The 17,974-nt window shown below is 37.4% G+C and overlaps 1 protein-coding gene across 1 annotated transcript in view; it reads right to left on the bottom strand.

Annotated features, from left to right (window-relative positions):
• Positions 1-7,023: 7,023 nt before the first annotated feature.
• Positions 7,024-17,974, bottom strand: part of C6 (complement C6) — a 64,812-nt gene continuing 53,861 nt past the window's right edge. The window contains exons 16-18 of the mRNA XM_090331999.1: positions 14,519-14,609; positions 11,578-11,819; positions 7,024-7,508 (exon numbers count right to left, since the gene is read on the bottom strand). Coding sequence (XP_090188125.1) covers positions 7,327-7,508; positions 11,578-11,819; positions 14,519-14,609 — 515 coding nt within the window. The 3' untranslated portion in view covers positions 7,024-7,326. The remainder of the gene's footprint in view (positions 7,509-11,577; positions 11,820-14,518; positions 14,610-17,974) is intronic.

Raw genomic sequence — 17,974 nt, 5'->3', positions numbered from 1 at the left:
ATGTCCCATCTTTCTTGTTAAGAAGACTTGCATCAGACACACATGGAAAGGGGAATGAAATTTTTACTGACCCAGTGGTTAAACAACTAGGATTAATTCTTGGTTGAATTTAGGACTTTTACAAGGGAATATGAGTAGTTTTGGAAAGATGAGGAACTAAATAAGTGCCTGTCACAATATGTGACTTAGATTTTAAGCACATCAGAGCATTAGGAACTAGAGTACAGTCTTGAGAAACTCGGTGTTAAATATAATGAGAATAATTTGGTAATCAAGAAATATAAAGCATATTGGATTAATTATTTTTATTTTATTATCATTAAATCGTTGGACAAAGGGGTTGTCATTTCACAAAGCAGTTCATGAATACAATTCCTCGATGATTATCACCCCTTTCAACATTCTCACTCATCCTTTTGAATTAATTTTGAAATGCTTTTGACAATAAACATTTTCAAGATTCTATCAAACCATTCAAATATAGCAGTTTCTTGGTAAAATGTTCATCATTTTTTCCATTTATCTCTCTTCTCAGTGCTTGCAGATAAATTTTATACACAGAAATCTATTTTGTCATTATAACTTTAATATCCCTAATCAATTCCTTTCTGAAGTGAAGGGTACAATTTAGAATGTATTTAAAAACTAGGCATAATCACTCATTTCTTCCAATTTAAATTTGTTTCTCTATTTTCCGTATGCAAATGATTATATGTCATGAACAAAGCAGTAGCAATATCCGTTTACTCAGTAATGCTCAAAGAAAATTAAAAAAATGTTCTTGTATGCAGTTTGGGTATATGAATGAGATTATCTCCTAATGGTCTCATGTCATTTGTTACATTCACAGTTATGCAATGATATAACAAAACACTCCAAATTTCAGTGGTTTAAAAGCTTACTCACCCCCCTTCCCCCACATTCTACGTAGTTACTGAAGCTCAACAGAAATTTGGGGCTTTGCTCATACTAGGGCACAATATTAGTGTGCCCCAGGGATGGAAAACTCTGGGTAAATCATCATGCACAGATCACGTGACTGGTCTGGAGGCCACACATATACTTCTGCTTATATTTCCATTGGTTTAGAGTACTTGCATGGCATGGAAACCCCATGGGAACTAAGCAGTATGGCTCTACTGGGGTTCTTGGAAGATGAGATCCATCAACACTTAAAACGAATTCAGAGATGACCAGTCTATATCACTGCATTGTGACAGTTGGAGACATACTCTGAAATCAGCATTCAGTTGTAATAAATGCAAGTGCTTTGCTTAGGGTCTTGCTCTAGAATTTACTGCTATACAAGTAGGGGTTCATGACAGCTGGTCCCAACTCCTGAACTGTAATTTTTGTTTCATTCTAATGTTCTGGGTCTTGTTTCAGTAACATGGAGACTTTTTTAACCCCACTATCTTTATGTCTACTGCAGGTGTGGTGGTAATACTGAACAATCCTTGAGGGTCAATTTCCAACCCCCAAATTTCATTTCTCCCTCATTTTCTGTTCATGGGTGTATTAGCATCATTAGCATCATAGACTGTTAAGAACTTGTTTGGGGGAAATTTCAGTATTAAATATTGGGTCACCTCTCTATTTGGCTTGAATGATGCCTTATAGTAGAACTTAAATGTGTTATTATGATTATTGATCAAAGTGGTTGTTTTTTTCAGGAGCACAGTGAACAAACACATTTGGTCAGCTTAGCTTGACATGGTTTCTGAATATTAGAGCAATTTTTCTCCCTGTAAACACTTATAGTAAGCCAGGACTTTGGTGGCAAAACTGGCAATAATGAAATTGTGTTATATGAAGTGTAGCTACCCTCTCTACTGTTGTTAAAAGTAATAAACACCAATCCATTGAATTCACATTTTTTAAAACTCCATCCAAACCTCAAAACAAACAGAGCTAGCTGATGTTTTGCCTCTTATCACATGAAGAAATTATTTCTATTCAGTGTGAACATTTGAAATGTAAGGTGAGAATCAAGTTGGGAAAGATGGAGAAAATGATAGAAAGGATGACATTGACCGAGATATATTGTACTCACAAACTGGCCTGCTGAAATAAAACCATTTGGTACAACTACTTAAAGGTAATTAAAATTTTTTTAATGGTCTAGTAGTTTGGCCTAGTGGTAGAGTGCTTGCCTAGCATGCATGAAGACCCAGGTTCGATTCCTCTGTACCACATACATAGAAAAAAGTCAGAAGTGGTGCTGTGGCTAAAGTGGTAGAGCTCTAGCCCTGAGATCAAGGCCCAGGACTGGCAAAAAAAAATTCCTTTAAGACATTGCACTAACCTTGGGCTCTCCTAGCAGAGATTTACAATAGACCAAAACCTAGATACATAAGGCCATATAGGATGACGCTAAATTAAAGGACCTCGAGGATATAGAAACAATAGCCATATTATATGTGATGTTGTCCTTAATCTACTATATTATCTCTCATCTCTTTTGCTGTCCCTTGGTTATCTCATATTGTCACAGTATTTTACCTTGTTATCTGATATATTGTACATATGCTTATTTGGTTATTTGAAATAGGATAGGGAAGGGGGGAAACAAGATGAGGGATGGGAGTGGGGTTGGGGGTGGGGGAGGGAAATGGGGGGAAAAAAAAGACATTACACTAGTAAGTTAAATCGAATGTGTTTACAATCAAGTTTTCTTTGTTCTTCCAACATCTCCACTTTCATTATCTCTTTTCTTCCTTTTTTTTCTTTTTGTAGTATTTGGAATTGAATTGAGGGCCTTGCATTTATTAGGCATGTGTTCTATCACTTGAGATATACCCCTATTGATTATGATCTTTAGTTTATAATTCAGATAGGGTCTTGCATTAAGGCATAGTTCTTTTTCTTCAGTAGCTAGGTTTCAAAGCATGCGCTACTATTCCCAGTCCTCTAACTGTATTTTTTAAATAGCCATTCGTTGCTTTCTACTTTGCATAACTGAATTAAGCAAATCTTATAATCTCTTAGTTATATGATGAGCACCTCAATAAATTTTGTAAATCAAGAGTTTGTAAATCAAACTGCTGTGACTTAGTAGGTATTCAGTAAATGATTATAAATTGATAAATGATGTATGCATTTGACTGAAATCTACCGAATCTCCTTAATGTGAGCAAATCCAGATTAGGATGTTCTTTATTATATAAACCATCAGAATGTGCACATAGCACGATTAATTATCTTGTCTCATTTACCTAGAACTGAAAAAATAATTATTTTTTTGTGCCCTATTATTAAAAAAACATGTCCTGATTAGAGAACGGATCTGTTGAATTTAAACTCCTTTGTATAACTCCATAACGAAAACTTAAAAATAATCTTTTAAAATTGCACTCATATTTTCTATATATTTCTATAGACAACATAGAAAAATATAAAAGAAAAGTTACTGTGCATTTTAGCAATATTGTTTCTAAAGGCACTTATAGACATACAACTTGCATAGCAGTGAACATGTATAGTTTTGAAGTCTGCTTTTTAAACTTTACTACGTCTTCTAAAATCTTAAAAAATATGTTTGTCAATGACCTCATACATTCCCATTACCAGAGGGGGGGAATAATTTAGTATTGGATATTTAAGGTCTGTCATTGTTTGCCATTATAAATCATATAGTGATAAATATCTTTATATAACTCTCTGCAATTGTGACTTTCAATGTACCATCTGTCCCCTGAGTCCCTTGATTGGTGACATCCACCTCCACTAACTGACACTAGACATGTGGAACTGAAGCTGTGCAGCAGAACTTGTCAAGAAGATAAATAGGGCAGCAGTGGCCTGTGTCACATTCATAAAACAGGCTGAATATAACTATCATTTTGCAGGCCATTTGTTCGCTTAGAAGCAGGATGCATCACTGATTCCACTCTCACTGTATTCTAAATGAATGAAGGTGACCTTACAGAAAACCTATCACTGGCATCCAACGACTCAAGCTTCCAGGCATGTTGGCATCTAGTTCCCACCAGAAACCTTGTGACCAATCAGATTTGTGTGACTGAGAATCAGAATTTAGGGAGCCATGTGGTGTACATGTAGTTGCGGGTGCTCTCTTGGAAACAATAGAGAAGCTTAGCCACTTGTAAATCAAAGGGTTTGTAGAAGGAGGGAAAAAATCTAACATATTCCAAAATGCAATGATCTTTACTGAAGATTGCTATGAAGAGGACATCTTTAATTAAACTCTTATATCATCCTACCAGAGTACTGGATTATCCTAGTCTGAGAATCATACTTGTGGTTCTTCCAGCACTTCTGAAATAAATAACCTATGCAATCATATAGTTGGAGAATCAACAGAATTAAAATGTATATTTAGCAAAACCTGAACTGATTTACAGTTACTTCTACAAAAATAAATGCTTAGTATACATCTCTAATAATCTCAGAGGATAAAGATTTTACCTTTGATCTAGAATGTATTTAATCTTGTAGGACAGAGTTGGGGGATTCTAGGTCTAAACTCCAGATATTTAATATGTTCCAGTTTTGCTCTCTGCTTCATGATGATAATTTTACCACTAGCTTCTAACACCTATTATACTAAATTGCTACATTAATATTAATACTAGAGTGTGAAAAATTCAACTGATAAATGGTATGCAAATCAGCCTAATGCAAACTTTAATGGATTAGTGCACTTAAAAAATTCTTTGAAACAAAGGTAACTGAGATGGCAAAAAGACCAACTAATCACCATTAAAAAAGGAAGACTGTAAAAGAAGTAAAAGAATAAAATACTTTAAAGCAAATATGAGTGATTTTAATCAAACAAAGGAATGCAATTGCTGGAATAACTGGAAATACCTTTTTCCCCCATCATGTCCACCCAAAAGGTGGGGTGAAAATTTTACACCTGGGAATATCACTTTATCTAAAACCAAAGGCTTTGCAAATATAATCAAGATGAGACAGGGTTATTAGAATGGTCCTAGGCAACATGAATAGTGTCCCAGATAGACAATGGGATTTTTTGCAACATTGACAAGTGAAATTTGATGTGATAATGGAGGTAGAAAGTAAGGAATAGAACTATAAGTCAAAGAATACGAGAGATTGATGGTAACCCCTGGGAGCGGGGAGAGGCAAATATCAAACAGTATTGCCTGTGAGCTTTCTGTAGCTCTCATAAACACCTTTATTTCAGAGTTCTGGTTTCTCTAAACTAGACAAAACAATTTATATTGTTCCAAGCCAACAGAAATGTGATACTTTGTTCTCACAGTTCCAGTTTTCTGTATATTCTGGCAAATCCATTTTGTTCTCTCTCCTCTCAACTAGGTTTGTGAAAGATCACATAGATTTCTGATCACTTTCTGATTTTAAAAGTTGATTCAGTTTAATTCGTGGATTTTACATCTGAGTTTTATCTTGTGTGATTCCTTCACTTGCAGCCAGTCTTTCCTGTTCTTTAGTGTGGAATTATGGGTTTACCTGTAAGTTTATTCCTTCCCTGTGATTCGCATCTTATCCTTTTTTTGGGGGAAGGGGCAGTCTTGGGACTTGAACTCAGGACCTGGCCACTGTCCTTGAACACTTTCGCTCTAGGCTAGTGCTCTGCTATTTGAGCCACAGAGCCACTTCAGGCCTTTTCTGTGTACATGGTACTGAGGACTTGAACCCAGGGCTTTATGTATGCTAGGCAAACAATCTAGGCGACACTCCCAGCTGTGGGCTTCACCTCTGAAAAAAGCTGCATCGTTCTCCTTTCTTACCATGCCAGTGGTACAGGTCTCTTCTGGAAGCATCTTCCTTTCAAGCACTAGGCAGGAACTATTCTCAGTTCCTGGAAGGGAGAAATGCTCCCGCGTGGATCTGCACCTCCAGGATCCATTCATGAACACCCTCTCCAGTAGTAACCCTAAGATTCTGCAGCACTGTAGCATCTATTCAGCCAGGGTAGCATATTCTTATTCCATGTGCCCCTGTACCCCACAAATACATTTCTATGGGACTTCGGTCATCTAGCTTCAGGAAATATTTTCAACATCTTCATTTATCCTCAAAAGGAAAAAAAACCCCAGAACTCTTATCGTAAACACTGTGTGTGCATGCCTACAGAGTCCAAGTCTGCCCTCCTTTCCATACTACTTTAGAGCTGTGAGAGTTTGTGTAGAATCCAGTCAGACTCAGATGTAACTGGCCCTCCTTAGGATATGGGACTATTTAGAGGTTCTTTCCTCTAACCTAATTTGGAAGCTTGTAACAGTGCCCTATGTTACTTGCACAATGAAAAGGGGTGGCATATCTAGGGAAAGTATAGATGACTGAATTCTGAGGATAAGGTGTCCCACTGGCTTTCTATTTTTCCAGGAAAACAGATATTCTGTTTTCAGGGGATTCCTTCTTCATTATTTTCTTCATTCTCCATTGATCGTACAAGATATTTTTGATTTGCCAACATTTTATGAGAAATGAGATCTAAGAGGACCTGCAGTAAACATTTAAGTCCACAGTTGATATGGGTCATCACTTCCTCTTACAAGGTCAGAAGTTTCAGAGGGTTGTAGAAGGAAAGGGAGTGTGTTGTACACACCTGTTTGAAGGTTGGCTGGCCATGTTTATGAGCTTAATTCCTGAATGAAATTTAGCTGTCTAATGACACTTCCTTCTCTAAATTAGGTGTTTTCAAAATGTGTTTCAGTGGTAGACATTACAAATGCTACCTAGAAAGTTGTTAGAAATACAGACTCATTTCTGGTCCCCTCTGGCTTCTCTAAGAAACAGATATCTAATTTGTATGGCTTACTAAATGATCAACATCAAGCATACTACATATGTTGCATGATTGGTGTAGTTTTTGTGTGTTTGCTCCCATAGAAATGTGGTCTTAATAGAAGCAAGATGTTCTGCCTGGTTTAGTTATGACTGATTTCAAAAGACACGGTAGTATTTGACACTGTAAATTGTTTGTTTAATGAATACATGAGGTTTGGATTTCCAGAATGTTTCATGGCTTTTATAGATTTTGTGTTGTTGGTACATTAAATAAACAATGTATTGTTTTGCTCATATTTTTAATTAGATCCTCAGAATTTCCATTTTCTTCATGTAGTGTGAACAAGAGAATTTTCTAGATGCGTGCAAAAGTCATGACTCAAAGGTAGTGTATAGGGCCATATGAAACTTGTTAAGTGATGGTATACAGGAAAATTGTGGGCAGAATAGAGATACAAAACTAGCACAAAAGAATTTCTGTCTGAGAATTTGTAATCTCTAAAAATTTTGTTCTTTGCCTAAGAAGGTTCTGTACAGATTGTTTTTGCACTGTTTTTGCACAGTACGTCTGTGTGTTGGTAGCAGTTAGACCAAACACCTCCCAGGGTGTAGTATTTCCACCTTCCTGTTTGCACACTGCACAGCTCCCACTTCACAGATGTTCATCGTTTTCTCACGTGTCAAAGATCCTATTTTGACACAATAGAGTTGGTTTCCTCCCTTGATGCACTGAGGAGGCAACAAACAGATACATCGGGAAGTGGATTCTGCAATGAGAAATGGAGAGAGACAGTGTAAAACATTACAATGTCGTAGGGTTTGGCTTTACTTAGTTCCTAAGAATGGCTAGGTTGTGAGTGATAATGAACAAAAACACTAGAGCAGTCAGTGGAACAAAAGACTCTCAGAGTCAACGGAGAGGCTTGGACAACTACAAAGCCAGCAAGGTCCAGAAGTTTAACTACCCCAACCCACAACCAACCAGGCTTTTATAGTCAATCACCCACAGCCTGAGCTCTGTAACATACTTCTACACTACTACAAGGAGCATAGTTCTCCATTTATTTGTAGAATATTACTGGGTTATACTTGTAATATGTATTTTTAGTAAGCAGTTAAATTGATTAATTTTTCAGTGCAGTCTGATTTTTGAGCCAACTAAAGACATTTTTTTTTGGTGGGTCATAGTGCTTGAACTCGGCCTGGGGACTGTCCCTGAGCTCTTCAGCTCAAGGCTATTGCTCTACCCTTGAGCCTACCTGGCTTAAGAAAATTTTAATGAACGAGATACTTTCTTACATATGTGCAGATTGTAGTTAAAATTCAGGATCTTTCACAATCAGACCTCTTTCTAACATCTTTTTAATTTTCTCCATTCCAAGAAAATTAACCCCTTTTGAATATTCAAACAACACTGAAAAAATACTCATTTTCAAAATGTGTTAAAATGTTCAATTTTTACTCATCTAACAAAGCATTTGTTCTTTAACCTGTTTTACTATACACTTCCCAGTATCACATATAACATTCTTATATTTTCGTGTTATGTTTTCAAATGTTTTTTTTTCTCCGAGAAGTGTATTTGGTAATATTAATTATGGTTCATCCACACACATGCTCTACTCAGCTCTTACTAGTTAACTAAAAAATTTTGAGTGAATGTATACAAGAAGAAATGTATTTGATGGATCTGGGATAATTAATATTGCCAGAAAATTTGTGTCCATTAATACCAATGTAAATAGCTTAAGCAAATGTCAGTTCTTTCCAATGTTTCAATCATGGGAAAAAATATCAAGGAAGCAAGGAGATACTCATATGCAAAGCCTCTTGCTCCTGGTTAGAAACATTATGACAAAGTATGCATTCCTTTGGTCAAGAAAGGTACACAAGCTAGGTATTTGATACTTTTTCTCGTTGGCAGGCACGCTACCACCCAAGCCCTGGTGCCAACCCCATATGTTTCCTTTCTATGTTCTTGTCAGAAAAGATCATAGCTGTGAAAAGTCATTGATTGTTGGAAGAAGGGTCTTTCTGTCTCTGGTAAAGACATCCAGTCTCTCAGATTTTGGAAAGGCTATAAACCACCATTTTTTTTGAATGATTCTGACTTAGAGCTTTATTATTTTCCAACTGCCAGAATCGAAAGGATCCTCTCACCACTCCTGTTGGGAGCCGAGTAACGCATGTCTAATAACTTTCTGCTGAGACAAGGCAAGGCACAAGAGGCAGGGCGCAAGACTTGATTCGCTTTGGTGACAAATGTGTTATTGTTTATCACTCTCTGCTGGGGCCTAGAGTGAGGGTATATTAGAGGAGGGGCTTCCTCAGGAAGGGTCTTTTCGGAGAGAGAGAGCTTTTCCTGCCTTGAGGAAGCTGCGTGGTGTCTCTGTTCGTGCTCCAGGGAAGGAAGGCTGAGTGCGGGAGGACAGTGAGCCCTCTCCTCTTGTGGCTCATCCTGGTCGGGACTTGTTTTTCCCCATCCCTCCTACTAGTTGAGAGGGACCGGGGATGAAGGACCCCGACACACTCCACTAATTTATCCTTCAAGACTCAGCTCTCACACTCATCTGCTTATTAAATAACGGCATGGAGATATTTCTCTTTCTCTTACAGCCTTTATTATGCTGTCTTGCATTAAGGTTATTCATGCAGCCAGTGTTTAATGGATCTCCTTCAACTATTGCTAACAGTTTGTCTTCAGCCTCTCATCCTGCCAGTGACTTCACAAATCAGCTGCTTAAATGGATAAATGGATATTTGTTCAATGAAATCCTTCTTGTTGGTTGGCAGTAGATATTTTTAGAATTCAGATATAACATTTGATGATCAATAATAAGAGGCTCCCTGAGGCAGCCATTTCTCTTCTGTATCAGTCTGACATATCTACCTTCTGTCTTGGTCTGGTAGTGTGGCCTGCCAAAGGAGCTGAGTCTTGATAATTAGGTTTAAGTGGATCAGGGAGGACCTGAGTTTAGCAAAAGCTTTCTTCTTCTCAGGACTGTACTGAAGAATATTGGCCAGACGCTGGAAGAAGATCCAAGAGGAACAATAAAGTTCCTGTTTTTCATCTTGTAGACATGAGGTAGTTTCGGCAGAAGTTAGATGAAAAGAGTACCATACGTTTTCCACTGCATATTTCATGTCTGCATGTAAGATTCATTTTTTAGAAGTGTGATGCAAGGGAAATTTAGCTGCTTATTCCATTTCTGTTAAATATTATCCTTGTGTATAACATAAAGCTTACTTTGGTTATGTCAAGGTCAGACTCCATTCTAGAACAAAGAATTGGTGAAGTTCATGCTTTCAAGCAACTCATGAATGTAGTGACAACATAAAGACACTTATGAGAAGGAAAATTTAATGCCACTTTTGAAGTGTTAAATTGACAGATATTTAAAGAGTGACAACTGGAATGCTTAGTGACGGTGTGAGAGGGAAGAATCTAACATGTTACAGATTAGAGCATATTATGATAAAAGCATTTCTACAAAGTAGGTTGACACAGTCTGTCAGCAAAAACTTTGTACTTAAAATATTTCCTTAGGATATATCCTAGAAATTCTATCTTCTAGGATATATCCTAGGGAAATAATCTTAGATGATAGAGTTACATGATTGACTTATCTATCAAATCATTGTTTATAACAGCAAATGTTCAGGGGAAATTTTATGGACTTAACCAACAACTAAATATGAAGTAAATCATATATTGGAAATAACTTTATGTCATAAGTGATCACTGTTGATCTGTAAAATATTAGAATATAATCCTATATTATTTTCTATTATATTCAGGTAGACCTCTGAAACATGTGAGGCCCCAAGGAAATTTTTGTGGTGGTGGTGGTTGTCTGTACAACCTGTGGGAGCAGTCCACTCACTGGGCTTTTTTCTGGGAATAAGAATCTGTCTCTGGGCCAGAAATACCACTGTAGGATGGGCCAGGGAGATCTTTGGAGCATCTGTTTGAACTCCCAAGGGTAGAAAAAAGAAGCAGTTGAGGGCTGGGGACTACTCTACAAGGAAGACATAATGCCAGTGCATGTGGGGCCTGGTTTATGTGTAAGGCTTCTGCTTGAATAATACCTGACTGGTTCTACGTTCTGGAAATGGACTTAGTAATGTCAGAAAGATGCTCTGTCAATTGGTATTCATGTGAAACACTCTGGAACGCTCTGATGGTCCTAGGGGACACAAGCACCAGGGAAGGTTAGGCATGTTTGAATTACAACGTTTACAATGGACAGGTATCTTTGTTTTGTTGTTGTGTTCCCAGTGGCACTATGGATGAAAGTCTCATGACATTGAGCCCCGTCGCTCTGTGGCTGGGGAGGTCATAACCAGGCTCAAACATTGGTTGAAATAGTCTTAAGAACTTTATCTGTCTGAGTTGGCCTGGAACTGAAATCCCTTGATCTCTCCACCTCTGTAGTAGTTAGGATTACTGGCCGGAGCCATTGTGTGAGGCTTAAAAAAGAAATCTTAAATAATGAGCATGCATACCATGGATGTTGTCATCTCAGGCCTGTAATCCTAGTTATCCAGGAAGCTGAGGTATGAGGATCATGGTTCAAAGCCAGCCTGGGCAGAAAAATCTGCAAGATCCTTATTTCCAATTAGCCACTAAAAATGGTGGAGTGCAGCTGTATCTCAAGTGGTAGATCACTAACCTTGAACAAGAAAATTCAGGGACAATAACCAGGCTCTGAGTTCAAGTCCCAGGACTGGCATACACAATAAATGATATCTAAATACAAAAATTTACCATTTAATCCAATCTAACTGAATTTTTAGTAACAACATTTCTAGTACATGGTCCCCACTGTTACTTACCTGAACATTTTTCCCAGTCATAGCATGTATCAAAGCCACACAATTCTTTTTTTGTGCTGTTGGATGCGAGTTTTGTCCTTTCAAGACCCCACTGTAACTGTGGACCATCTTGGCAGGAACCAATATGTAGAAAATGGAGGTGCTCATTATTTAAGCATCTCTTGGCCAAAAAGTTGCAAGCAGGTGAAGTAAAATAATGGTTGGAGCTCAAATCAAAGACACAGAGATCTTCTGAATAATGGCTATACAAGGAAGAAAAGCAAGACGTTACACCTGAGAACCAGGAAATCACATGTGACATAGTAAACTTGGCATGTCAACTCACCACTCTCTGTTTTCCCACTTAAATTTATTTTTTACCCAGTTTCTCACCTCTCAGTTCATATGCTGCCTAAGATTAGTCTAATTTACAATCTTAAGTGATTTCAAATTTAAGCCCGAAGAATTGAAAGATCAAAATGAGATTGCCATTAACTTTTCTTCCATTATTTTTCCTATCTTCCTCCTTTATCACCTGACATTTGTATCAGTTGAAAGTTATTTCTTCTCTTAGCCATAGTGTTTGAATTCAGACCTTTGATTGCTTGCAAGAGCTTTATTGCTTGAGTCATGTGCCCAACTCTGTGTTGTATTTGTCTTTTTTGGGGGGGGCTTGAACTCGGTGCCCTGAGCACTGTCCCTGAATTCCTTTTGCTCAAGACTAGAATTGTACCACTTTGTGCCACAGCACCATTTTTAGTTTTCTGGTGGTTAGATGGCGTTAGGAGTCTCACAGACTTTCCTGTCCAGGCTAGCTTTAATCCTCAATCCTCAGGTCTCAGTCTCCTGAGTAGCTAAGATTACTGATGTGAGCCACCAGTGCCCAACTGTATTGATCAATTTCTAAGCTAATAAGATTATGTTTCCCTCTTGGCATCCAAGTTCTGCTCACTCAGCATTCTAGCATTCTTCTCTGCACGTCAACATTCAGTTCAGGTCTTGACTAAAGTTTGATGCTTGCCTGGGTCAATTTAGCCCCAAATCTTCTATACATCCTCTAACTCTAAAAACACATTATAACTTGGTGTTAGTTATGAGTATCATATAAGCTATAGTATTATATACTGTTCCAGAACAGTGATTAAGTGTACTGCGATTAAGTGAATGGGCCTTGAGGGCCTATAACTGGTAGCTCACATCTGTAGTCCTAGCTGCTTGTGAGGTCAAGATCAGAGGTTCATGAGCAACTGAGGCACAAAGTTCTCAAAACCCTGCACTCAAACAATACCTGGAAGCAGTGGCATGCTCTGTCATCCCAGACATGTAAGGAGCTGAGATTTGAAAGACATATGATTTAAATCCAGCCCAAGCTAAAAGTTCTCAAAAATCTCATCTTAACAGAAATGCCAGGCTAGAGGGGTATCACTCTGTCATCCTAGTTATTGGGGGGGTGGGGAGCATGAATAGAAGAATTTTAGTCCAGACTGGTTTGAGCAAAAGGTCAAATCCCATTCTAAAACAAATCAGTAAAATGCACTGGAGGGGCAGGGATGGGGGGAGGGAAAAGGGGACCAAGACATGAGAAAGGGTATCAATGTTTGTGAAGTAATGCACCTTCTACCTGGTGAATATAATGTAACCCTTCTATTAATTACAACAAAAATATATGAAAGAAAAAATATCACTGGATGTATGGTTCAAATGGAAGAGTGCCTAACAGGTGTGAAGTCCTGAGTTCAAACCTCAGGACTGCAAAAACAACTTTGAAAGGTCCTCTATGTCTAATGCACAGGATTGTTTTCAGTAAATAGAGCTAATACTAGGCAAAAGTGCCTACTTTCTATGTTCAGTCAATATCATAAAAAGAAATGTGAGGTACATAGCGTTACAATGAAGAGTTTTAGTAGAGTCTTGGGTTCTCAAGATTTCCTATTATGTAGATAGAAACCTCCCCTGTTAAGTGAACAGTAGAAAATATAAAATCCCCAGAAAGCCATCTGTAGTTGGGGAGATTCCAGCAATAAGAAGCTACTTGGGGCACCATTTGAAATGAGTGTTGAGGAAGGCAGACAGAGCAGAGTCTCCTTTGGGCTCAACTATGTAGGTGGAATTATACAGAAAAAGATATTTGTCATGCCATCAAAAAAGACATAAATCGATTCTCTGCAAACATTTCTTAGTCATTAGAAAAAATGAAGTAGTCAAAGTTGTTGGCTATTAGCTTCTTCCTAACATCCACACTTTCAGCTTCTTCCCAACATCCACACTTTCACTCTTCAGTCATCTAACTCCAGTTTTCAGAATGGCTTTGGCTCTAGTCAGAAAACTGCATCCTCAGACTTGCAGTGAGGGTGTAAAAGAAAACCAATAAGGTGGAAGCAAGCAGTGTATCTTCTATGGAAACTGAAGAAGAGAGAATGTGGTATTCCTTCTTTAGCAGAGCAGTCTTAGATCATGAAATAAAGGCTCATTACTACTTTGAATCTACTTTAAATTCAGCAATACAAAGGCAAGTATTCCAACAAAGAAGCTAGCTGACCACTTATGGAACTCACGAGAGAACATGCTAATTTTCTTCCCTAGGTTTTCTTCTCTAGTATGAACGAATTATCCATGTGATGATGACGGTGGTGGTGGTATGTGTGTGTGTGTGTAAAATTTCCGCTCAGATTACTTTACCATAAGCTACTGGAGTTGTAACTTTTCCTTACAGGAAGGCTTTTGATATAGATGAGCTTGAAAATTTTCAAGTTCTTTAAAGTAAAATGCTGACATTTAACTAAGGGCAAGCTTAGGGACAAGGCAGAGATCATTTAAAAATCTAGCTACTCAGCAAAGAAGGTGAAATTCAGCAAGGAACAGGGTTATCAGTTAAGTGAAAATTAATATATTTAATATTTGTGCTTTAAGAAGGTGGTTACATTAGACTGGATTTTCCTAATTTGCAAACAGGATCTCATACCTACAGTCTTCTTCTGGAGACATACATGTGCATTCAGATCCCACTTGTTTTTGTCCAGGCTGACAGTGGCTGTTTAATTTTTTCAGAATATCTGAAACAAAAAAAGATCAGAGACAAGGAACAATGCACTGCATGTATTTCCACTGTCAAGCTTAGACTCGAGTGAAAGGCAATGGTAAAGGGTTTTCATTTATCTCCTAGAGTTAGATCATTTATTTTACTTTCTCCAAATACATTGTTATGAAATTTTTCATCCGAAATGTCCTTGTTGTCATTTTTCAAATTAAAATTTGGGTGAAATCCAGAGAACTAAGGAAAGTGAAATTAGGGAACTTTTTATTCATTTGTTTTTCAAATATTTATCAAACCTATTTATGATATTTCCCAGCACATTGGTTAGGTTCTGGACATAGTAGATTGAGCAAAATATGACCTATATCTGGTGAAGGCAGACTGACATTGATCAAATAAACACAGTAATACATATAGAATTGCTGCCATGATTAGTGCTATTAAAGAGAAAGCATATAATCAAGAAAATTGATGTAGGTAGAAAAGTCAGAAATGGTAAGATGGAGGAAAGGCAGATGTTGTTTGAAACAGAACATCGGGTATGAAATTGCTCAGAAGGGAGGCAGTATGTGACTTTTCTGGAACAGAAAGAAACCCAGTGGGGTTGAAATGCAGAAAAACAAAATAAATAGCAAAATTCAACCTGGAAAGTAGACACACAATAGGTGATGCTGAAAAGTCTTTCTCCTTTCATTTTCCAATCAGTGGACGGTCTTTGATGGGTCTTAAACAGAGAGTAGTGTGAGTAAACCAGGTCTGCATTTTGAAAAAGAAATGAAGGCTGATTAGTGTGTAGAGAATAAGTAAAAAGGTCAAGAGGGATATGACAGACAATTTGTGGGGTTATTATACCAGCTCATATGAAAAGGGAATGGTAATCTGGACCAAGGTGTAAAAGGAAAGATAGAAGACACCTGAGTCATACACATATAGCAGATTAAAAGCAATAATATTATATAATGAAGTAAGTTACATAATTGTTAGTTTTTTGATTGGCATAAGAGAACTACTATTCCTTGTCATAGAAAATATTAGAAAGTGCTTGGATTTAGGAAGGAAAAAATGAGGCATCAAGAGTTTTCCATATGGATTGAGAGTGTATAGATGTTATCCTTAAGCTATCCAAACTGGACAGACATAGAAGAGCCTGGAGATTCATGTTTAGAGCTTGGTCTAGAAGTCTGTGCTAAAGATTTAAATCCATTCAGTCCCAGAGGAACTCATTGAAGCTTTGGATACAAGTAGGATTTTCCACTCAGAGTGTAAGGTAGATCTGATCTTAAGAATTCCATGGTGGTTCAGGCCTATAATCCTAGCTACTCAGGAGGCTGAGATATGAAAATCATGATTAGAAGCCAGACTGGGTAGAGAAGTCCCCATAAAACTCTTGTCTCAATCACTCAAAAACTGGAAGTAGAGCGGTGGTTTAATGAGGTAGAGCTCTAGCTTTGAGCAGAAAGAGCTGGAGGGACAGCACCTAAGCCCTGAGTTCAAACCCCATGATTGACAAAAAAGTTTCCACCATTATAAATCCTAACATAGGCAAAAGGATTCCCCAATCAGAAAGCTACAGTCAAAGACGTTGGAGCTAAAGAAGAAAAAGGAAGCCTGGGAAAGAATGTATGACTCGAAGGGCAACGCTGTTCAGAGCTGCTAAAAGGTCAAAGAAAATGAAGATGAAAATTACACACATTAGATCTAGTAGTGACTGTAACTATGATAATGTTAAATAGGATTTGAGGAATAATCGGTTGAAAGAGTTTCTAATAAGAAGAGTCAATGGAGAAATTCAGCTCCTCAAAGTAGCTATATACCCTGAAAAACTCCTAAACATTAGGATATTATGGGAGAAAAGGAAGGGAAAAATAACTGAGGAATGGAGAAAGAAAAGGAGAGAGGGAATAAAGGAAGGAGACAGAAAAGAGCAAGGCATGGAGAGAAAGACAGGGAAAGAACCAGCCATGGTCCATTTTTTATGAAAATAAAGAAGGTGGAAGATTATAGAAACCCACGTAAGCAGGCTGAAAATTCCAAAGTCAGAGGTGAAGAGAGGTGGGTACATTTGATACTCTTGAGATAATGGAAAACATTCATTAACCAAGTAATCTAATAATGAATTTATAAGAAAAGGTTGAAGAAAATATTATGAAGAAAGCAAATGAAGTATGGTTTATATACACTACCATAAAAGCTAAGTAGGAAAAGTAAGGAACAATCCAAGGAAATGATACTGAGACTAAGATGAGGAAGAAGATAATGTGCATGTGAGGAAAAGGGTTAAAAGAAGGAAATGCCTCACAGGGTATATTATACATGCAGAGAAAACGGAAGCATACCCAAGAACTTTCAGATTGGTTATGTTGGACTAGAATTGAATTCATAACTGGAATTCATAAGATGAAATAAATTTCCTTGCTCCAGATCTGACTTATTGAGCATCTACAAGGTCAGAATGGCCTTCAGGGGCAAATTAGTTGTCATGGGAAGAAGTAAGCAGACATATTTAGATATTCAACAAATCACATGGCAGAATGGAAAATTCGAATCAAAGTTTCTCTTTAGCCTATGAGGTGTAGGATTTAGTAAGGGAAGGAAAGAGGCTAATATATGTTAAAGTCCATGCTAAGGACTGAAAATATTTGTTTTTTTTTCTTGGTAGCTATTTTCATTTCCTAATGAACCTTGGTTGAAATTTGGCTTATACCTTTCATAAACTTGTAGTTCAGATTAGATCATGGTTATTGAGATTGACATTGGTATGGGATTGTCTTTGCCTTCCCTTCCTGTTTCCTTCCCTTCCTTTCCCTTCTTTTTTTCTACCCCCTTTTTAATCTTTCCTTCTTTTTAAATACAATTATGTTTCTTTTCATTTTAAAAATATATCTCAATACTGGCTAGAGAGACTCCATATTTTTGGCACAAAGCAACACTGCTATCTCACTTTGTTACCTGATATATCGGATATATTTGTATTTGGTTATTTGAAATTGGATAGGAAAGGGGGGAAAACAAGATGAGGGGTGGGGGTGGGGGGGAGGGTAATGGGGACCAAGACATGTGAAAGGGTATTAATGTATGGGAATCAATACACCATCTATCTGGCAAATATCATGTAACCCTTCTATTAATAACAATAAAAATATATGAAAAAAACTAAAAAAATAAATAAAATATGTGCATCATACTGAGTTAAAACTGTGATTCAGAGAATCTGAGCTTGCAAAATGAAGATAATGTATGGAACCAACTTTACTCAAAGAACATCATAATATTTCTATTTTAGGTAATCACAAGACAACTATTAATGTGTTTGCTGCTTTAGATGGGTCTGCACATGGACCCTATTTCAGAAGTTAGCCATCAATTCTGATCTTGTTCAACATG

Source organism: Megascapheus bottae, chromosome 4, assembly GCF_031878675.1.
Source record: "Megascapheus bottae isolate mThoBot1 chromosome 4, mThoBot2.hap1, whole genome shotgun sequence".
Classification (NCBI taxonomy): domain Eukaryota; kingdom Metazoa; phylum Chordata; class Mammalia; order Rodentia; family Geomyidae; genus Megascapheus; species Megascapheus bottae.
The sequence above is the reverse complement of the archived record's forward strand: the minus strand, read 5'-3'. Positions and strand labels throughout refer to the sequence as shown.